The sequence below is a fragment of the Acinonyx jubatus genome, chromosome B1, assembly GCF_027475565.1.
Source record: "Acinonyx jubatus isolate Ajub_Pintada_27869175 chromosome B1, VMU_Ajub_asm_v1.0, whole genome shotgun sequence".
NCBI classification, from domain to species: Eukaryota; Metazoa; Chordata; class Mammalia; order Carnivora; family Felidae; genus Acinonyx; species Acinonyx jubatus.
Window position 1 is genome coordinate 78997586 of NC_069382.1, and position 23717 is coordinate 79021302.

Genomic DNA, 23717 nt, shown 5'->3' on the forward strand with positions numbered 1-23717 from the left:
GTTGTTGATTTCTTTGGCAGATGGTTTTTTTTAATTCCAACCTTATAAATGGAGATTGCGGGGTTGGGAGCACTTGGGTGGCTCAGCCAGTTAAGGGTCCAACTCTTGATCTCAGCTCAGGTCATGATCTCATGGTTCATGAGTTTGACCTCCACATTGGGGTGCAGAGCCTGCCTGGGATTCTGTCTCTCCCTCTCTCTGCCCCTCTCCCATTCTCTCTCCCACTCTGTCTTTTAAAATAAATAAATAAACTTAAAAAAAAATAAAAAAAATAAATGGAGATTAGGCCCACAGACTACTGTATAGTGTTACAGGCTGTAGAATCAAACCACTTGAGTTCAAATCCTGACCTCAAAAATTACTGTATGACCATGGGCAAATTAACTAACCTCTGTATGACTTGGTTTCTTCATCTGTAAGTGAGGATAATGATTGTACCTATCCATTGGTTTTTTTTTTTTTTTTTTTTTTTTTTTTTCAGAATTGCAAAACACTTGCCAAATGAAAAAAAACAGTGTCTGGCAGTATGTTCAACAGATTCTACCTATTATAGTCATGATTATTAACGTCTTAGAAGAAAGAAGTCATTTGTTCCTTTATTCACAAATATTAATGGAGCCCCCAGTATGTCCCAGGCATTTTACTAGGAACAGGGAATACAAGGTGGCATAACAATAAGCATGATCCCTACCCTCCTAAAATTTACAGCCTAGTAGAGGAGACACACATTAATTTAAAAATCATACAAAGAAGTGTAAAATTGCAACTGTGGTTAAGTGCCACAAAGGAGATCCATGATACCAGGAGAAATGAATATCGGCAAGAAGGCTTCCTTGATGACTGAAGGAAACCAGGGTCTGCAGGTGGAAGGAAACATAGCCAGTTGAGGAAATGGACCTAGGGCCGGTGGCTGGATCAGGAAGACCCAGGTAGAGAACGAGGAGAGAAAGAGATGGAGAGGTAGGCAGGGACAGATCATACAGGATGTTGTAGGCCAAAACTGGTCTTTCAAGACTAGTGGGAAATCAATAAAGGACTGCTTTTTAGTTTGGAGACTGGGTTGGAATTGCCCAAAGTATAAAAGGTAAGAGAAGGTGGAGAAAAATGATGTAGCAATGGTCCCAGGCTAAATTTTGAAATCAAAATATTTGCCATTGTACTCTCCTGACTCCTTCTGAATCCCCTCTTCTCCCTGGGTCATGTCACCTGGGCCCATAGCTCTTAGGTCACTGTTTCCCATCTTCACATCAAGCTAGTTAGCCCAACCTTGCCCATGAAAGTCTTCCTGCTCTAAAACGTTACACTCTTCCTGCTGCTAATAAAACCTCATTCTGATGGAAGTTTCAGGCTCATATAAGTATTTAGAGGAAAAGCACACTGATAGAATTGATTGCGACAAAAATGTGAGCAGCTTACCTGAAGAACACTGTTCTCAAACTTTTTGGGTCACTCTGCATTCTTAAAATTTGTTGAGGACCACAGAGGACTTTTATTTGTGTTGGTTATATCTATCGGTATTTATCATATTTGAAATTAAAGCTAGGAAATTATTCATTCATTTAAAAACAATAAACCTGATAAAACCTGATATATAAATATATGTTTTTGTGAAAAAAAGAAAAAAACCTGTATTTTCCAAAACAAAAAGAAAACTAGCAAGAAGAGTCTCATTGTTTCCCATTTGCAAATCTCTTTAATGTCTGGCTTGATACAAGACAGTCGGAGTCTCATATCTGTTTCTGTATTAAATCTTTCAGTATAACATGTCATGTCGCCTCTGGAAAACTACACTGTACAATTGTGAGAGAATGAGGCTATAAAAGGCAAATAATGTCCCAGGATTATCACAAATGTCGTTTATTTTTTTATCTCACCAACCTCCCACAGTGGTCTTAGGGACCCCTGGGTACCCAGACCATGCTGTAGGAACTGCTGCCCTTGAAGAAGGCCTTCAATACAAGAACGAAATGCATACAAGAGAGTAAAGACTCTCTTCTAAGATGGCATTTCAGGCAGTCTAAAAAGTGAACTGCAAAAATTCAGGCAGTGTGGCTCCGATCTGTTTCTGCTTTTCATCACTTCTTGGATATATCTGTTTGAACCCATTAAATTCTCAAAAAATTCCAAATGATTTTTAGTGTTCAGTGGAGACTCTTGTGGGTGTTTAGACAACATTTGAATTTCCTGAAATGTGATATTTTTGCCTTGGTTACTGGCATAAGGCTCATTCCCCATTCAAAGTAAATTGTGATTCCCTCATGGTTTCCTGTAAGCATCAGGTCACTTAGCTTTCTATGACATAGCCTCGCCTAGAGACTGCAGCTTCGCTGTGTTTATCTTTCAAGAAGAACTGATTTGTGAGGTATAGCTAGAGTAACAAGAGACTTGTTTATCTCTGTGGTCTCTTCCAGTTCAGTAATGACATGATTTTGTATTCTTATGTGGCACACAGGCCCTTTCTGAAGACAGCTAAAATGTTTGGAATTGATGCATGATTTAAAAATGAGTTTGGCTTTTCTCAAAGACAACCTTGAAGAACAATACTCTTTTAGACAAGTTTTGTTGCATTTGTCAAAAATTCATTCTCATTCCTTTTTTTTTTTTTTTTTTTTTTTTTTTTTAGTGTTTACGTATTTTTGAGAGGGAGAGAGACAGAGCCGAGCAGGGGAAGGGCAGAGAGAAAGGGAGACAGAATCTAAGGCAGGCTCCAGGCTCTGAGCTGTCAGCACAGAACATGATGCGGGGCTCGAACTTGTGACCCATGTGAGATCATGAACTGAGCTGAAGTTGGATGCTTAAATGACTGAGCCACCCATGCACCCCTCATTTTCATTCCTTTTAATCACACCTTGTACCTATAATGTAAGTTACACCATCACTATTCAGTAAAAGTAAATTCTTCCCTTCTTTAGTTTATGCTGATCACGTATTTCTACCCATTCAGTATTAAATACTTTGTTTTCATCCCCTCACAGTCATAAAAGTAGGGAGCAGAAGAGCCATAGTGGTGGAAAAAGGCCACTAAATCTATGCTTTTCTTTAAATGAGAAGCTCAGCAAGGAGAACTGATGCTCTTGACGGCTACAATTTATCACCTGAATCATTAGGAATTTCTTCCTTTTTCTTTAAAAACATTTCTTTTTGAGTTTATTTATTTATGGAGGGGGGGGAGAAGGGCAGAGAGAGAGAGAGAGAGAGAGAATCCCAAACAGGCTCTGTGCTGTCAGCACGGGGCTGGAACTCAGTAACATGAGTTTATGATCTGAGCAGAAACCAACAGTCAGGCGCTTAACCTACTGGGCCATCCAGATGCCCCAGGAATTTCTTTCTTTAAGGAGAGACATACATATGTGATTAAAAAAAAAAAAATCCAGAAAAATGGCTAAAACATCATTTGTACCCTTTCATTTGAACTGAAATTCTTAAGTTTTCTTTTAAGACATGTCACTCAAAGCTAAGTGGTTGGGGACATGTTGGGGCTTGGTCATAGCTCACAAAAGAATGGCTCACAGGCTACACTGAGACCACAGTTGTGCTTTCTTTGACCTGTATAATGGGGTGGGTGTGTGTGTGTGTGTGTGTGTGTGTGTGTGTGTGTTGGTTTTGTTTGGCATCTGAATTTGAATGCATACACTCTTTGTTTTTTGTATTATTTTACGGTTTCCCTACCATTTCGCATGTGGCCTGATTCATGCATTTGCCTTTTCTGTCTGGCTGATTTCAGCATTTGAACAAACATTGCTACAAGTAGTCACATCTAGGGAGAACAGAAAAATAGAGCCCAAGAAAATGACTGTACTGTGACATACAAAATTTTACTTTTCAGTATTTATTTTTCTATACAATTAAAATTTTTCCAATTACATTCACGTATTACATTATTTAATGTCAGCAAGAGTTCTTTGAGTATTAAATTATGAACCATTTCATTTTTCCTTGTATTATTTCTTTGTGATAAAAACAAAGCCTTTTTTAATAATAAAAAAAGAAACTAGCAGTATGAGACATGGTAAGCAACTGTGTTTTAGATCTATCTTTTCAGAAGGCTTTATGACACATTATTTTTAATAGATATTTAATAGATATTTAATAGAAAATTATTTGACAAGAATATATAATTGTTAGGTTTTTTACTCTTGGACTTATGAAAAAATATCATTAGGACAGGTGAAAAATATCAATTAATTGAGAAGCATGCCTCAAAAGTGACATTTGTTATATAATAATGTTTAAACAGCCTAACATAGGAGTTAAGGTATGTAATTATAAAAGGGGTCATGTCTTCCTGAGGTCATCTATCAAAACTTACTTTTTGCATTGTTATTTTTATTATTTACATAGCATTGGTTTATCTAGAAACAGTATTTAATGTACATTTAAATATACAGAATCCGCTCCACAACTAATTTATCTAGTGAACTTTGCAACATTGGTTTATCTGGAAGGTCCCACAGCACCACCTAGTGCTCTGTATTTTATTTTGCATAATATTTTTGTCAATTTAAAAATTCTGATCATATTTTAATATCAAATATGGCACTGAAGTAAACATGGGGTTTAAGCAGTATTAAAAATAGGATAAGAGAAAGTAATACTTATATGTTCAATTAAAAACTTTAAGTGGAAATTTTAAATGTTGATTTTATAACAGAAGTATTATAAAAATTTACTACTAAAATTTTTCACTAATATTTCTACTTCACAACCAAAGATACTCCTTAGAAAATTGTTACATCGTATGTGATCTCATGGAGTTATTGGTAAGCTTTTTCATCCAAAACAGCTGCTGATTCCTTTTATTTTTTTAATTTTCTGCTCTATAATACATTAAAGGTCATTTTTCCGGGCTTCTTTTTGAAGTTCATGAATTCCCAGTCTTCATAGATTAAACCATACTAATTAACACCACATACCACAGTTCTTATCAATTTCAGACAAAATTGTATAATCTCTTTTCAAACTAGAATTTGAGGTATTTAGAGATGGAATGTTCTAAAATACTTAACACATTAAAAAAATAAAATGAGTCAACTAAAAGAATGAGGTACACTTATATATTCTTTCATGGAAAGCACTCCAAGAAGTGCAGTGAAGTGAGAAAAATAAAGCTATGTGCAAAATACTGTGTCGAGTACGATTCTCTTAAGAAAACTGTATACATTTGAACAATTTAAGAAAGATGGATGAATGAGTGGGTAGAGGGATGGATAGATGGATGAATACTGATAAATTATTTTCTTTTCTGGAAGGAGTCACAGGAAGCTGTTAACATTTCTGGAGGTGAGTGAGGTACTAGAAAATTTTACTTTTCAGTATTTATTTTTCTATACAATTAAAATTTTTCCAATTACATTCACGTATTACATTATTTACTATCAGCAAGAGTTCTTTGAGTATTAAATTATGAACCATTTCATTTTTCCTTGTATTATTTCTTTGTAATAAAAACAAAGCCTTTTTTAATAATAAAAAAAGAAACTAGCAGTATGAGACATGGTAAGCAACTGTGTTTTAGATCTATCTTTTCAAAAGGCTTTATGACACATTATTTTTAATTATTGGAAGTATAAACTCCAATAAGGTAGAGAATTTTGTCAGATTTGTCACACTGTATCCTTTACTTCTAGAATAGTATCTGGCACATAATAAATGCTCAGTAAATAAGTGTTGAATGAGTGAGTGAATAAGAACAAATCATATTGTGTCCAAATCTATAGTAAGGAGATGTATTATAGTAGAAATTTACTCTCTCCCTCTCTCTCTCCCTCCCTGTCTCTCTCTCCCTCTCTCTCTCCCTCCCTGTCTCTCTCTCTCTCTCTCTCTCTATATATATATATGGTGTGTGTATATATACATATATATGGTGTGTATGTATATATATATATATATATATATATATATATATGGTTACATTCTTCTATCTGATGCCATTTAAAACATGAAAACTGATAAGTATTATTTCAAGATCCTTAATAACAAAAGCATTCAGTTATACTCTGAGATGTTTGTGTTATGGCCTTTTTTTGGTCTGTTCTTAATAAGACTTTATGCATTCACATTAGCTGTATTTGGAACTCGGTCATAATGAAATTCAGTCAAAATGTTTACTAAAGGGGGCGCCTGGGTGGCTCAAGTTGGTTAAGTGACCGACTTCAGCTCAGGTCATGATCTCGCAGTTTGTGAGTTTGAGCCCTGTATCTCGCTCTGTGCTGACAGCTCAGAGCCTGGAGCCTACTTTAGATTCTGTGTCTCCCCCACTCTCTACCCCTCCCCTGCTCACGCTCTGTGAGTCTCTGTCTCTCAATAATAAATAAATGTTAAATAAATAAGTAAATAAATAAATAAATAAATGTTTACGAAAGAACACTGCTCTCACCATTTGCCTTTTATATTTCAGTTACTGATAATTCTATCATAGTGACCTAAATGGTTGCCACTTTAAAGTTCCTGCAATAACACTTATATTAATAATAAAATGCTAATTACTCATTGTTAATTATACTCAATTCCTAATTACATATTTAAAATTTCATGACATTTTATAGCTACCTGTTAGTGAAAATCCACTCACAGACATAACTGTATTGTTTTATTTTAAACATAACAGTGGGTCTTACTGATGTGGTGTGCATAGATTTTTTTTTTTTTTTTTTTTTTTTATAGCTGTCAAAGTGTGTAGAAGTTGCCCTCTACTGGGCAACTAGAAAAATTATATTGACATAGATTTTCAATTTTCTTAAAGACTCTTAAATTCATTGGTGTAATTTACCAGATAATCACTTCTTGCTCTCTGGTACTTTTTACTTCCAAAGATATAGAAGTGGTTAGCAGAGGACATTTAAAAATAAATATCTGATATGAACATACTTACAGTCGTTTCTGAGTAGAAACATTGGCTATTCCTTCTTAAAAACTCTTTTTTTTAAAGATTTTATTTTTTTAAGCAATCTCTACACCCAACATGGGTCTTGAACTTACAACCCCAAAGATCAAGAATTGCATGCTCTACTGACTGAGCCGGGCACCCCTCCTTCTTAAAAACACTTTAGTGGCAACACCCAATAGTGTTGATCCAGAAGTAATTGTGTAGGAATGAGTCTTTGGTGAAACATTAAGAGGAATTAGCTGCACATAATTATGTAGCCAAAAATGAGGACCCTCTTTAGCAATTTACCCTGGGAATTTGGGGTATAAAAGTCTAAGCACTAAAAAAATTTCAAGCTAGCTCCTTTGCATTTTCCTGGGTTATGAGATGAAATTCAATTTTGTAGACGTGATTTACGTGTATTAATTACTTAACTTTTTATACCAGAAAAAGCACATCATAATATGACAATATCTGTTTACCAGCTGTAATAAAATGATAAGAGAGTGTTCTTCCTCACTTCATCATTGTTTTTTCCTTCTCCCTCTAGGAATTCTGCCATGCTTTGGGTAGCACTGGCCTAGAGAGTTTCAGGATCTAGGATCCATCTTGTTCAGACCCCAATATCACATTGTATGTTTTTCCTTTCCTGCCCACTGATACAAAAATAAACATGTTACTTAGGAGAAACCTGTTAAAAGTACATGTTGATGGTGGGGGGTGAGTTGGGAACGATGACGCCTAAAAGTCAGCTTGAATATCAGAATCCTACTGCCTCTGCCTTGGTAGGGTTGAAAGGGCTTGCGGACTAAAGATGTTCATGTGAAGAGCAGGCCTTCATTAGGACCCTTGGTAAGTTCCCCCACCTCTCCCACCTCACGCCTCTCTGAATCACAAAGTTCAGGGCCAGTTTTCTAAGCTGTAGGAACGGCTTTTAGCTAAGGAATATTATAAAAACCAGAGTAAAGCAGACCATTGATATATGAGACAAGGCAAGTGGAGTGCAGCTGTCTCCATTCATTGTGTCCATCATTACACTCGGTATTGATCGTCGCAGCTAGATCTAACGGCGGTGTGTGCTGTCATTTAGACGCATCCAAAAGGAATGGATGACCTGTGCCAAACCCATTCATTTCACATGTGTAGACATAGGCTGGGTTTTTTTGTTTCTTTGTTTGTCGTTTGTTTATGGTCAAGCTGTAAGTCTAAACCCTAATTTTGATTAACTGTTCTTTTGAATGCCGTATTTAAAAGAAAATCAATGTATAATTATTCCATATGTTTACTTTAACATCCAGAGGCAATCATTAAAAGCCCTTTCCCCAAATCTCCACAGATCACTTTTCATTGCCTCCTTTCTCTATCCTCACTGACCTCATACTTTCCCTCTCCTCCAACCCCCACATCTCTTCCTGCTTTTGCAGAATTTTGCACAAATGTTCTCCCATAGCCTTGCTCGAAATTCATGAGCCTTTTTGGGAGGAAAGTAGCACCTGTTCTAATTTTATTTTCTATGTCTTTTTTTGCTTGATACGTATGATAAATAATATAGTGTTGAGTGATAGTTTTCAGGTCTTCTATATGTGAGTTTTTCTCTATTCAGCTGACTTATAGGAGGCAGCGTGAAGAAGTGGGCAGGGAATTCAGCCACTTACTGTCTCCTTCCTAATGTTTCCAACTAACTCTGAGGCTGTAGGTGAAAGTTACAGCCAGCCTTCTTGGGCCTCAACTTTTGTAATCTGTAAAGTGAGATAGCAAATTATTCTGGAGATTCCTTTTAGCTAGAATTCTCTGATATCTCTGGGGTACCTGTGTGGCTCAGTCGTTTGAGCATCTGACTTCAGCTCAGGTAATGATCTCGTGGTTTGTGGGTCCGAGCCCCACACTGGGCTTGCAGCTGTCAGCGCAGAGCCCGCTTCCACACCCTCTTTCTGCCCCTCCCCCTGCTTGTGCATGCTGTTTCTCTCTCTCTGTCTCTAAAATGAATAAATATTTTTTTAAAAAAAGAATTCTCTGCAATTTCTAACTTCTCAAACAACTCCTAATCACTATGTAAACACATGATTGGGAGGGACCGTGGATTCTGGAGCTTCCCAGAATGCTTCCTATTCTGTCACTTCCTGCTTGGGAATTCTGTATAGTTCTTCTGTCCGTATATCTCCCTTTTCTCCTCTGTACAGTGGGAATCATAATGGTGCCTTTCTCGTAGGCTTGTGGTGAGAATTGAATGAGTTAGTACATATGAAGAGCACAGAACAGTTCTGGAATCCTACAGAGTAGGCATTCAGTAAATGTCAGCTAGTCTTCTTATTATTACAGACATAAGAGTTCTAAAGCATTTCAGAAAGTGTGTGTTTCTTATCAAATGGATATGCTATTCCCTGAAAGAAGCATTTGTGGATACACATTCATTCACTTGTTCAGAAAAAAATATATTGAGTACCTCATACATGCCAAGTGTACTGTTCTATTAAAGGCATCAATGAGCCAAATGGCGGATACACATTAAATCTTTTAAGTCAATGGGTAATAAATATTCAGTGCTATTCTCATGGAATAGAGAATCTCTCATGAGAGAGTTCCTTGAAGCATTCTTTTCATATATTCCTACACCACTGGCAGATTGTATTTGGAATCTTTGAACCCATTTTTAATTTATATTATAGATTTTTTTCTTTTGTAATGTTTATTTTTGAGAGAGAGAGAACATGAGCAGGGGAGGGCAGAGAGAGAGAGAGAGAGAAAGAGAGAATGAGACGGAGAATCCGAAGCAGGCTCCGCGTTGTCAGTGCAGAACCAGGCTCCGGGCTCAAACTCATGAACCATGAGATCATGACCTGAGTCAAAGTTGGACACTTAACAGACTGAGTCACCCAGGTGCCCCTATATTACATATTTTACATTGGTTTCCTACCATCCATTTCCTGAATATCTTTTTAAGTTTCCTACTTTCTCCTTTGCTCTATTTTTTCCTTTCTAACAACTTTTCCTCCCCTTGGACCATCTCTTGACCTCTCAACCGTTATTCTTATTTCTTTGGCTTGGGTTCTGCCTGCTTGTACTTCCTACAGCTTAGCCATAGTCTTATCTATAAGTTTCTCATTTCTCACCTATAAAATTGGGACAATCAGTTTACTTATTGGAATTTAAAATTAGGTGTTGTTTGTGAAGCACATAGCACAGCTCCTAGTGCATAATTTACATTAATAAATGTTGGCTGTTGTCATGATGGTAATATTTGGTGTCACCGAAGCAGTGATTTAAAGCAAGAAATACAGGGCGCCTGGGTGGCTTAGTCAGTGAAGCATCTGATTTCGCTCAGGTCATGATCTCACAGTTTGTGTGTCCAAGCCCCACGTCGGGCTCTGTGCTGACAGCTCAGAACCTGGAGCCTGCTTCGGATCCTGTGTCTCATTCTTTCTCTGTTCCTCCCCCACTTGTGCTCTGTCTCTCAAAAATAAATAAATGTAAAAAAAAATTTTTTTTAAACAAGAAACACTACTAGCTCCTATGTATAAGATTCAGGAAACTTGGCTGACCATTGGGTAATGTGGAACCATCCTCCTGACATTTGAAGAGAGCTGGGCTTCTCGTATATAATGCTGGTTGTGCTGCTGCTGATCCTTAATAGACTGCCACATGTATTCCCAGGGAAAAGAAAAGCACGACACACCAGATGGCAGCTGTATGCCCACGGTGGAGGCCTGCAGGCCAGATTGAACCTTGACAAATCACTGCTCAGCTATGAAAGCTTGTGTCATCAAATGAGAAATTTTGACTTACTTTCCTTTGCCACCTCTTTGATCCGATCTATACTCTACAAATAAGCATTTTTAAGAGGCTTCTTTGGAAAAGTATTTATTGCATGTTAACTATAAATGTAGAAAACATTTATATGAAAGGTTCTTGAAAAATGCAGAAAATTCCCACGTGCATCTCAGTTTAGGCCTTAATTGAATTTCAGATTGTCTGTATTACTCCTAATTTAGGTAGAAAAAAACAATAGTTCATAGTTTTAATACAAGTCTATGAGTTTACATAGTCTGAAAAGAGGATTTACTTTGTCAGCTAAAAAGTAAACAGAAAAATCATGAGTTTGAACACTGTTTTTCAGCTTTTAACATCTATCACTCTATTCTAACTAGCGATGTATGTGTTTTTTCCCTTTTCTGCTCTTGTGTTGATCTCTTTTCTCATACGGCTCTGGATGTTAGGACCCTTACCTCCACACATTCTGCCTACGATTCAGCATCCTGCTATTTATTCGTCCCCCTTCTGCCTGGCCCTTCTCTTTGCTTCCATCATCTTTGGCAAAGAGAATAGTCTTCAGATTAGAAATGGTAAAGTAAATATTGGCAAAAGGAAAGGAGGCCCAAGATAAGCAGACTCTATCTTCTGACCCAGACAAATTACTTCACAGGGTCCTGAGAAAACTAACATTTGAGATTGCTGAATCGCCGTCTTTGAGAAATCATAAAGAAAAGGGGTAGAATCAGCAGCTGGGCATGTGCAAATGTCACTGCAAATATCAAAAAGGAGAAGAAAGTAGATTTTACACGCTATTAACTGGTAATTTTGTTTTTAGTCTAGAGAAAAATTAAAGAATGGGCAATTAAGTAGTGTGGTATAAGCAGTTACAGAGGAACATGCTGTGATGTTTAGAAGCTGGTGTGGGTTCGCCAGACACCAAGTTATTAAAAGTAAATGCTTGTTACACTTGCTTACTTCTTTTTAAAATATAACTGCTGGGGCGCCTGGGTGGCTCAGTCGGTTAAGTGTCCAACTTCGGCTCAGGTCACGATCTCCCAGTCTGTGAGTTCGAGCCCCGCGTTGGGCTCTGTGCTGACTGCTCAGAGCCTGGAGCCTGCTTCAGATTCTGTGTCTTCCTCTCTCTCTGACCCTCCCCCGTTCATGCTCTGTCTCTCTCTGTCTCAAAAATAAATAAACGTTTAAAAAAAAATTAAAAATAAAATAAAATAAAATAAAATAAAATAAAATATAACTGCTAACCCAAAAACAGTTTAGAGCAGGGGTCTCAACTACAGCCCGTGGGCCAAATTTGACCATGCCCATTTATTTACTTGTTAACTTTGGTCGCTTTCAAGCCGTAGTAGCACAGTTGGCTAATTGTAACAGTCTGTATGGCCAGCAAAACCTGAAATAATTGTTATCTGGCCCTGTACAGAAAAGTTTGCCTACCCCTGCTGTAGACCCTAAATCAGTTCTTTTTGAATTTTAATGTGTCTACAAATATCCTGGAAGTTTTGTTAAAAATGCAGATGACGACATGGTAGGTCTGGGATGGGCTCTGACGCTCAGCAATTCCTGACAAGCTTTCACTTGAGGCCCAGTGCTGCTGGTCCGTAGACCACAGTACAGTCTAGCGAGGATCTAGATTTCAAACATAAACTTAGCAAAGTTTCCAATTTAAGAAGAGAGAGAGAGAGAGAGAGAGTGAATTATGAGTTGGAAGTCAGTTCAGTTGGTTAAACTCTTACTTATTTTAATCATAGTGTCCAAGGAATGTTAGAGGATCAATGTCATCTTGGAGAAGTTTTTCTGGTCACTTAAAAATGATTATCTAATTATCATTTTACTGTATACATGATGATGTTTGAAGGGAGCAATAATGAGCTTGATAGCTCAACTGTTGAGATGACCAGTATGAACTGGGTTGGCCTGCTGAAAATTTCCTCTGTTGGAAGACCGTCCTCCACATGTCTCTCACATTTCTGTACATCTTGTGATTGGAGGCACTGACGGACCTTTGTTCTCAACTATCTTTTCAGGGATGTTTCTATAGTGAATGGCCTTGAAAGATAGAAATAGCATCTCCCTCTGGAGAAAATGGCAGGTTTGCTCACTGCCTCGGAAAGATAAAGATAGTATTCCCCTCTAGAGCAAAAGGTAGGCATGCTTTCTGTCCATTTTAAAAGCTTTGGATTCCCTAAACTCAGTATTCCTTTTCTGTAATGCAACCCACTGTAGGGCAGGCATCCATCTGAGCCCATTTGCACAGCCCTACTTGACTTGGGGGTGAGGGAAACTGATGCTCAGGCTGCTTGCTATCCTGTGAGTGATACAGTCCTGTGGCTCTGACCCAGGAGTCATGTGTCTTCTTCCAGCACCCACGAAATGATGGCCGGCTAACTTATTAACTTCACGGGATGGTGAAATCCCAGCCCCTTCACTGTTTTAGACACCCACTCCCTTTAGTCATAGCACCGGTTTCCAGTCACTGACTTCCCCTGCCTGAACCTGTCTCCCCCTTGGCTTGGTAAAACACTTCAAACACCTCCTACTTAATATAGAAAATAGAAGCCCTTAAACGGAAGTTCCTTCAACTTTCTAATATCAAGGACACACAGGTTTGTCTTCATCTGTACCTAATGTATCCTTCTCTCCCATTTTACAATGAAGAGGTGTCAGCCCACCTCCTTCCTGAAGTTAAACCCTGCAGCTGTGCCCTGGGACTCTTTCCCTGCCCCCTCCTCCTTCAGGTAATACATACATTCCCTTCTATTCTCTAAAGCTCCACTCTCCTGCCTGCTTGGGTTCTTTTTTATGAATTTTGGAAATCCTCAAGCTTCTCCTTTCTAAAATAAAGCAAACAAACCACAGAACAAACACCAAAAAATTTCCTTTCCCTCATATTCCCTCAGGTTATAGCTGTATCTCTCTCCCCCTCTCTACAGCCAGACTTCTTGAAAGAGTATCCAAACTGTCTCTCTCTCTCTAAGAGAAGAGCTTCCTTCTTAGTGCTCAATCTACTCCAGCTTAACTTCCACACTGGTCATTCCAGCTGTTTTCTGCTAGGCCTCGTCTGAGCTTCAATATGTATTCTCTATTCCTTAACTTCTTATCTTCTCTGTAATAGTAAGCCACCAACTATATAGTGAGGGATCACTCATCTGTAGCCACTGTCCACACCAGTCTGAGCTTCTGTCCCATATATCCAACTACTTAAAGTGTCTCTAATTGAAGGCCTTGTAGACATCTCAAATTCATCGTGTTCCCCAAGAAAAATTAATCTGTATATCCTAATTCTACTGTGGCTCAGTAATTGTTCCACTTTTACTGAGTGGAACAGTAAGTGGCCACTCTTCGGGCCAAAAAATCACTTCATTTAGAAGACTGAGAGGCCCTCCCTCCTTGTTTTTTATCATCACCTCTCCCTCAATATTTACTTAACCTACCATCTACATTTCAACTGCTTCTTGAGTATGTTATATCTCTGTCGTGATCACTAAACTTCCATCACCTTAGCCTAAATCCACTCCTGCCTGGGCTACTGAAGAGCCTCCTCATTAGTCTCCCTTCTTTTAATTTTTCAGCCTTTTAAACTCTTCTCTAAACTACACCCAGAGTGATTTCTACCTAAACACAGATATATATCATCAAGCCCTTGGTCCCAGGCCCTTCCCCTGTAACCATGCCTCCATAATTCTTTCAGTGGCTTCCCCTTGCTTGGAAATGAAGCCAGACTCCTTACCATGGATTATTAGGCCTTCCTTCTCCATCTGGCTTCTAGCTTTATGTCTCACATGGCATTCCTCACACTCTGCCCTTTACTTCCAGTTTCTTGATGTTCTTCTTGCCTCCAAAGCCTTTGTACAGCCCCTTCTCCCTCCCTATGTTTCCTCTCTCCATGCCCCTTCTCCTGGGCTGTGCCTTCTTGGCATGACTCCCTCCTATTCTGCTTTCAGTTCTCATCTGAACTGCTCTCATCTACCTGCTAAGCATTCTCATTGCACGCTGAGACTGTGATTGTAAACACTCACCATTTTATCATTATCGCTTTTCTGTCTTCTGTAAAGCACCAAGGGTATCAGTTGTGCATGTCTCATTCACCACTATTCCTCATCTAATGGGGCCTGACACCGTAGTCACTAAGTAGGTATTTGCTGAATTTATCAGTGACAGATCAAAATTTCAAAAGATAATAGGCCAAATCTAACCACACTTAATATATATAAGACCCTTAATTTTGGTCTGAAGAAACCTCAGTCTCTTGGGAATAAGATGGTAGAGGTATCTCTCAAGAGAGGTGTTGAAGTTACAGAAGGATGGATAGAGCCGCTTTCTATAATGGGAACTCTGTATGGGCAAGGACCATGGCGGAAATTAAAGATCAAATATGGACATATCATATCAGAGACATAGCTTGAAAAACCAAAAATTATTCTAAGTGCATTAGTAACATAAACAATGCTCACCAGTGGTTGTAGGAGGAGAAAATAGGATAGAAAAAACAAAGGTCTTCCAAGATAGCCTTCAAAGACAAGCCAAGGAGTTTACAGAAACTATTTTCTAGAGCTTCCTGTAAAAGTCCGCTTCAAAATGACTGAAGTTTTTTTTTAAGTGTTTAGGAGACTTTGGACTCCTTTTCTCCTCAGCTCCCATGATGTTTGATACATGGTTAGCACTCAGTAAATGTTTGTTTAATTAAATGTACATCATTGAGAAGAGCCAGCTGTCATTTCTGCAAGGCCTCATAGGGTAACATTGCTCAAATGGAGTCACCACAATCCAGAAATAGATCCATAGCTTTTCAGGTCCAGAAACTCACTGTGTTTAGCATACCTCAATATGGGTGTATTTTAGGAGCCTAGGGTCAACTAGCCACTGTGCTCTGTTCCTATCAAAAATGCTACTTGAAAAACAAAATTATGATTCAACATTTTCTTGGCAAACATGGATTCAGATTAGAGAGAATTAACTGAATGTTTTTAGTGACTGGTGTTTTCCAGCTCAAGTAGTCTGATGCAGGTGCCTTTACTATAGTGTTCTGTGCCTAGTGAACAGACCAGAATGCTCATGTCAGCTGCTAGGATACCTTCTTTCCCTGGCCGAGCGATGAACATACTGAGAAATGCTTAATTGGGGGATGTTGAGGCATTTATTCTATGAAGGTCCAGTTTTAAAGAGGAACATACAGGCAGAGGAGAGGAAAGAGGCTCTTACCCACCAATCAACCACAACTTTCTTTCCAGCTAGGCTTCTAATGCCTTTTTCTTTAGTTTATGAAGTTTATACAGTTATTTACTCTGACATTCATGTTTATCAGGTCATATTCTCTGGAGACCATGTATCTTGACCATTTTGTTTAAATTTGGATGTCTCTAAAATTCCCACCACTACTTTATAATGTACTGTTTAGGATGTATTGGCCAGTCTAACTCATTCCATATTGGCTCAACATAATTTCATTCTTTTTAAAAAAGTTTATTTATTTATTTTGAGAGAGAGAGAGAGAAAGCATGAGCAGGGGAAGGGCAGAGAGAGACCAGAGAGCAAGAATCCCAAGCAGGCTCTGCACCACCAGCGTGGAGCTTGATGCGGGGCTCGAACCCACGAACCGTGAGATCATGACCTGAGCTGAAGTTAGACGTTTAACTAACTTAGCCACCAATATAATTTCATTCTTAAAGGATAAGTTTCTCCGTAACTTTTTAAGATATCACTGTGTACTGACCATAGGACAAAATGTGAAGACAACCTAGGAGTTTTAGTTGGCATTAATCCTTTAAAAAATAAAAGGTGATCTTTGCATTAACCTAAATTCAAGGTTTAGAGTAAAGGAGCTGTCAAAGTAGAATTTTCAAAAATTGAAAACATATAGAATGAGCACATATCAAACATTTATTTAACTGAGTAATAAGGGAGACAGCAGGATAATAAAGTTGATTTCTAAAAGATTATAGAAGTGGGGATTATATAATCCATCAGAAAAGACTACCGAAATAAGTTTGGTATGTTAAGTACAAAACTGGCTAGTACCTATAGGGTAATAAGACCATAACCTTTGTGGTGGTTGTTTTTTCTACTAGACGGAAATTATTTCTAAATCTCCTGGACAACACTTTATAAGTTAGCATGTAATTTCTGAGCCCTAATCAGTAGTAAACAAAAACCAAACAAAGGTATGTCTCTCTAGGTAATTGAATAATCCTTGGATTGGCCTGAGACAATGCACCAGGATGACATTTCCAAGTTTTGGTCAATTTTCATTAAGCGAATGCTGTGGACTCTTATATTTACCTGAATGAGATTATGTCTAAGAAGCCTCAAAACCCTACCCTCTGAGGAACACTGTTGGGGTGGAGGTGTGGCTAGGGACTTTTAGCCTGAAGAAACTTAGTGTGGGGACCCCAATGCTCCCTTCAGTATTATTCTGAAAATACAGGTTTGAGGAAGTAGTTGGAGAGTGCAGAGATTTTATTGATATCACTCCAAAGCAGCAGTTCAAAGATCATCACAAGGCAGGAGGGGTGAGATGTGCCTTAAGTTGCTCCAAGAGGAAGACAGGGAGACAGGGGAGGTGGTGTGGGATCAATTATAAGAAAGAGCTTCCCTGCTATGAAAAAGCTTCATCCAGGTCAATGTGTGTCTTCAGAACAAGAACATTGCCTCTCTGTGGGTTCTCTGGCAAAAGCACAGCCATCATGGCCTCACCTGACTGGTGAGCCAGTGAGGGAGACCGAGGGGGTCACACTTCAGATGAGGACTGGACCAGGGTAGGTCTAAGATCCCTTGCAAAACTGAGTGTCTGTCATTCTGTAAACATTCAGTTATTTATTGCCTTTTAATTAAAAAATAAAAAGCACCTTTTCCAAGACGTAACATTCAATATCCTGGAGACAGAAACCTACCATGTCAGTTTTTGTTTCTGTGCAATCACAATAGTTGTTGCAGTAAAACCTTTTGATAACGTTTTCTATGTTTAAAAAATGATAATTCACTTAAGTTTTGCCTTCTTAGCTAGTACTACAACTGAGAGAAAGGTGCATTTACAGTTGTTGTTTTTGTTGTTATTTGGGTTTTGTTTTGGTTTGTAATTTAATGTGACTAAATCTTAGTGTCTGAGATTTGACACTTTTTTTTCCTTTCCACTAAAGCCATTGAAATATATTCACCCAGTGAGTCACATCAGAGGTGTAAATGGATTTTCTGAAGGTTTTTTTTAAAGAGACAATCAAAGCCAGTCACTTTGTGACTTGACTTCTTCAGGTGTTGCAATCAGAAAGCTTAACACTCCCTCCCAATTGCAAGGATGCTAAAACTATGTCTTGACCTTGAATCTGCAAGCAGAGGGAGTAACATCTTTTGCTAGAAGTGCTCCTCCACCACCTCTTTGGTTTTATCCATTTGCATAGGATTTACTTGGAAAAGAGAAAAGAGACCATCAAATTGAGCCTTCTGCATACCCAAGAGAAAATAACGTGTTTATTTGACTTTCCATCTTCCAATGAGTGTTGCTGTTACGGTTTACATTTTCAGTTCACCCTTTTTACCACTGATATTTGTAAAAAACCTGACTTTGAAAAAATGTACCAACCGTGTCACACAAAGGCTTCTCTCTCAATTTGTTTTATGTCATCAAAAAGACATACTGAGTTTGAAGCTCCTCTCCGGTTTACTCTTAAAGTATAACCCTGAGGAAATAGGGTAAAACTGCAAAGGTTTTATTTACACCAGTCAGGCTCACAGGCTGTGGAGCCAGGGAGATGGAGATTGAATTCCTGGCACTGCCTCTTCATACTTCACTCAGTATCTCTGAGACTTAGTTTCCTTCCATAGTAGAGAGGGATAATAATGGTGCTTACCTCCCAGGCTTGTTGTGACAGTTCCAGAAGATAACATTCATGAAGTCCTCATTGATGTAGATCAGTGCTCTGTAGATAGTGGCTATTAGTAGTTTGATAATTATTATAGTGACTTCACTAAAACTTACGGTGCGCTTACTGGGATTAGCGGCATTGTGACTGATTCATTTCCTAATACAGTTGAAAAACAGATTTCAGCACTAACGATTCAGTCTTAGTTAATGAAATTGAACAACATTTTTGAGAAAGTAACAAGGAATCTTGAATCCAGAATTAGAAAATACATCCTGTTTGCTAGGAAATTTTTAATATTTTAGGAACAAACATCTTAAGTCTTTGGAAGAACTGCAAAGAAACTTTTGTGTGTTGGTAACTATACAGCTGAAATATTAAGGCAGGAAAATCTGCAGATAATAGTGCACTGCCTTCCACAATAAAGTCATCTTTAAGAATTGCTTATCACCTTGAGACCAAGATCATACTACAACTAATCACTCCATATATGTCCTAAACAGAACTCTGTGGAAAAACGTACTGGCTGCCACTGAGGACCAGTGGTAGTGGAATCAGTTCTGGATTTGGAATTGGGCAAAGCAGGCTCAAATCCAGGCTTTGCCTTTTGCTATTTATTTGCAGTGTGATTTCGGGCCATTTGCTTAACTTTTCTGAACCCCAGTCTCCTCATCTATGAAACGGGACTAGTATGTACCCTACCTCCTTCAATAGGGAAGGGTCAGGTTTTAATTTTTTTTTATTAACATTTCTTATTTATTTTTGTGAGACAGAGAGACAGAACGTGAGCAGGGGAGGGGCAGAGAGAGAGAGGGAGATGCAGAATCCGAAGCAGGCTCCAGATTCTGAGCTTTCAGCACAGAGCACAATGCGGGGCTTTAACCCACAGACCGCCAGATCATGACCTGAGCTGAAGTCAGACGCTTAACTGACTGAGCCACCCAGGTGCACCGGGGAAGGTCAGATTTTAAAATGTGCTTGGTAAGGGGCGCCTGGGTGGCCCAGTCAGTTAAGCGTCCGACTTCGGCTCAGGTCATGATCTCATGGCCTGTGGGTTCATGCCCGCGTAGGGCTCTGCGCTGACAGCTTGGAGTTCGCAGCCTGGAGCCTGCTTTGGATTCTGCGTCTCCCTCTCTCTCTGTCCCTCCCCTGCTCACGCTCTGTCTCTCTCACTATCAAAAATAAAATAAACACTAAAAACATTTTTTTAAATAAAAAATTTAAAAAAATGTGTTGCGTGAAAGTGCTGAAAGCAAAATACTATTGATAGTCCTGTATTGTTACTCCTACTGTTACTATTCTACTGTGGAAAATTAAGCGGTCACCAGGAAGAACGTGGGTCCCCATGTACTATACGACACCCTTGTGGCTCCACCTCCTCCATATGAGACAGTTGTCCTCAGAGAGGTGACAGTGCTCAGCTTTCCTCCTAGTTGAAAATTCTTATCCTGTCACAGATACCATACCTTGTTTCTTAGAAGTGTTACTAGTGTTATTGGTGTTTCATAATTAACATTAATATTTTTATTTTCTTTTATCTGGATGTGAGTGAATTGATACATAACAAAGGTAAAACTGGTTAGCTTAGAAGCTAAGTCCAGTTTATTCTCCATATGCTAAATTATGTACCACCTCATTGTACCTTTGCTTGACATTCTTCAGTAGTTTGCCATTGTTGATGGGATCAACTCTGAACTCCCTCTTCTGGCCACAAAGTCTTTGGTGACCTGGTCTCTGAAACGCCTACTTCGTACTTTTCTTACCAAGCTGCTCAACTTTTTTACAGCCTTGCAAATTCCCTTCCTTCTTTCTGGAATATCCTTATTTTCCTTTCTGCCAGATCAATCCCCTCTAATTCTTCTAATTAATGGAACAGTGCTGGCATGTAAGTGGACATTCAATAAATGTTTAAACAAATTGACTTAAAATCAAATGGCTCCCCCGTAGACTGAAACAGCCAGATACTTTCATTTCCACGTGGTCTAGTAAAGTCTGTAGTTCCTCCTAAAGTCTGAGTACATTCCATATCATTGAAGGACAGTAGCTCTTCAAAATTCCTTTGCTATTTTCCACACTTAGCTCTCCTAAACGTGCTGATGAGAGCCTGTTTCATAGACACCAATGGAGTTGATAAGCCCCAACACATATTTTAGCAAACAGATTAAAAATATGATACTTAAAATGTATTCCTTATTGCCAACTGCAAGCGTTTGCTCAATAAAGAGGCATTTATTCTATTATTTAACAATAAAACAAGCTCATGGGTGAATCTTCACATGTGGTATATGACTAAGAAAGTCATAGTAGCAATATTCATATAAGGTAAGCCAGTCTTTCCTGGGCCATATCCAAAAGAATTTAGTTACTATAATGATGAAAGGATTTCATATAAATACCACAAGGACTTTTTTCCAGACGTAATGAAATGGTCCCAGACCTAGATCCTGGCCACAGTATAGTCTCTGTCTGTCTCTTTCTCACACACACACAATACACACAATACACACAATACACACACACACACACACACACACACACAGGCTCTTTGGAATACTAAAGTTCCAAGTAGAATTCATTAATAAAAATATGAAATGCTTTTTCTTGTATAAATCATAATGAAGTGCTGAGAGATAAAGGAAGAACTAAGAGGTGCGAATAATCATCTGCTGCTCTAAAACTGAAACCTGTCATGTTAACTCCCAACTCAAACACCTAGTTTTAAAGATTTACCTTCAAGAAACCTAAAAGCTTGTATCCTGCCTCATTGACAACAGCCTCAAACTGTTTCCTGTCACTGCAGAAAACAAATCTTTTGCTCCTTTCTGCCTAGGGGAGGCAGAGGGACTGAGGTGGTCCTGTGTGGCTGAATTAGATGAAAGACTTGCCTTCCACCATGGAGACATGGAGTCTAATCAAGTGAAATGAGTTTTGAGATCCCAGCTCATTTCCTAGGGGAGATTGGTTCACATTACAAAATCACGACATCTCATTCATCACAACTGACGTGGTCTTTGCTCAGGAGAGGACCCCAACTGGGACTGAACCACCTGTCTTCTCTTGAAAGGGGGCACTTTATCCAAGTTAGAGTTGAAAGCCTTGGAGTGAGAAGGCTTGCCAGCTTCACCCGAGTGATCCATATATAACATGGAAGGCAACTTCAGTCTTAAAAGGGGCAGACGAGTTTAAGGAAGATTGGCACTGGTACTTTTAGTGATGCCAAGTATGAGTAATTATAATAGAGATGCTAAGGCATTGTGGTAGGGAGAGCCAAGACCGGGGCTCCCTCATCTTTATCACCTCAATTTTATTAAACGGAAGTGAGAAGGATCAACATTTCCATGCATCAGAGTTTAAAATGGCAAAGAAAGTGTCCTGCTTTCCAGGCTGATAAATGATCATCATCTCTTTCATTTCTTTCAGGGCATCGTTGTAACACCCCTGCTTCTGCTGCTTTTTGTGAGTATTTTGATGTTGTCTTTAATATCTTTTATTAAAAGCCACCTACAACCCATTAAGAGAGACCATTAGGAGAAAAAAATTGAAATTTGAACCCTTTTGCACCACTTTGCCTCATGTTTTGAATTGTTCCTCCAGTTGAACTGTACCAAATAATAACAGGTAGACACAAAGAATCTCTGTGTTCTCATGATCCACTGATTAGGCCTCTGACTCCTGGCTGAATCATTAATTATTACAAATTAATGACCTGTGATGCAGGGCACAAATATGTATGTGCTCTTTATTTTCTTGCTGCTAAAACTAAAGTGATTGCTGGTGACCCAATGTTTGATAGAACCAGGGGACCAGAGGAAGCTTAGTTTCCATGGCTTGTAGCAACCGGCTTCCTTACTTTGGGGAATACTGCCTCAGTTGTTTCATCTGTAGAATGGGAAACAATAACACCTACCTCGTCTGTCTGCCAGGGATAATGAAATGTGCTCCAGAAATAAAAAAATACAAGCTACTGATTAACTAAACAAAAATTGCTCTGAAAATAAGAAATGCTAATTAACTGTCATTTCTTTTGGCACTATGCATATGAGAAATTAGATGAAAGATTATAATAGAAATTAATGTTATCTCATGCTGAGAAAAGCATATGTAATCATGAATGATACCTACAATATTTTATGAACTGTGCATTTTTCATACACACATTTCCCAAATATAAATCACTCCACTCATCACTGAAATGGAGTTGGGGATCATTTCTGGGAGTGAAATGTAGCTGTTTGACTAGCACTATTTGTCAGTGAATTAAAACTATGGGGAAAATTTATTTAATTATAGTGTAATTACCCAAGTTGGAATTCAATTAGAGTAATAGTGTGAGGGACTTCATTTCTTACAAGCTGTGCAGGAAGTGGAGAGGAAGAGATGCCCTACTAAACAGTTGGATACTGCATCTTTCATGAAAGACATTACCTTCAAGTAATAAACCTCGCTTCCCCCATCCCTTCTGAAATGCTAGCTCCATGCTGACAAGGTTAAAAAGAGTCAAATCATCAGATCACTTCCCTCAGCATAACAAACCTCATTAATTTGGATTTCATCAATTCAGAATTTGCAGTGAGTCACATTAATATCGAAGTGAATATTGCTTTGCATTCATTCGGAAGAGAAAACTGGGTATGTGCCTACCTGCTCACTAGATGTGAGGAATTAGGATCACCCCTCAGTGTTCTTTCTAAGACCTTGGATCACGATTTGGGAGGAGCAGCCCTCAACAGGCACAGGATGCAGGCCAGCCTGAGACCACCACCTGCAGTGGGGTCGGAGGACAAGTAGAAAGCTGAGCATCTAATCCAATGCACAGTAAATGGCTTTGTAGTCCAGGTTTTCTCCATTGCAGAAGAGTAGCATCCCTTACTCATGTGACGCTTTTAAGACGAGCTGGGAAGAAGTCACAGCCACAACTGTGGGGCCGAGACTGAGGATAGCACTTTTGGGTATCTCGAGGTCTGGAATCTCTGGGACCTTGTTTCGGCTCATGATTACAAAACCAGATGAGTGTTTTTCTCCTTCTTCTGCCCATTTCCAGCTCGTTAACATTATGACATCACACCGTTGCAAGCTTTCCCCTACTCTTAGACCCATAGGCTTGTGAGCTTTGGTTGGTTCAACATTTTAAAATGATAGAGCTACAAGAATAGTTAAAGAGACTCCAAGACCCTCAACTTCAAAGTTTAATTCTTCCCTTCTGAGCTAGCTAACTAAGCTGTCCCAACAGGTTC

The 23717-nt window shown here is 38.8% G+C and overlaps 1 protein-coding gene across 2 annotated transcripts in view; it reads left to right on the forward strand.

Moving 5' to 3' along the window:
- Nucleotides 1-23717, forward strand: part of SLC10A7 (solute carrier family 10 member 7) — a 249557-nt gene that overhangs the window by 159672 nt on the left and 66168 nt on the right. For both annotated transcript variants that reach the window (XM_015081568.3, XM_015081574.3), the window contains one exon: nucleotides 21904-21939. In XM_015081568.3, the coding sequence (XP_014937054.1) occupies nucleotides 21904-21939 (36 nt within the window). The remainder of the gene's footprint in view (nucleotides 1-21903; nucleotides 21940-23717) is intronic.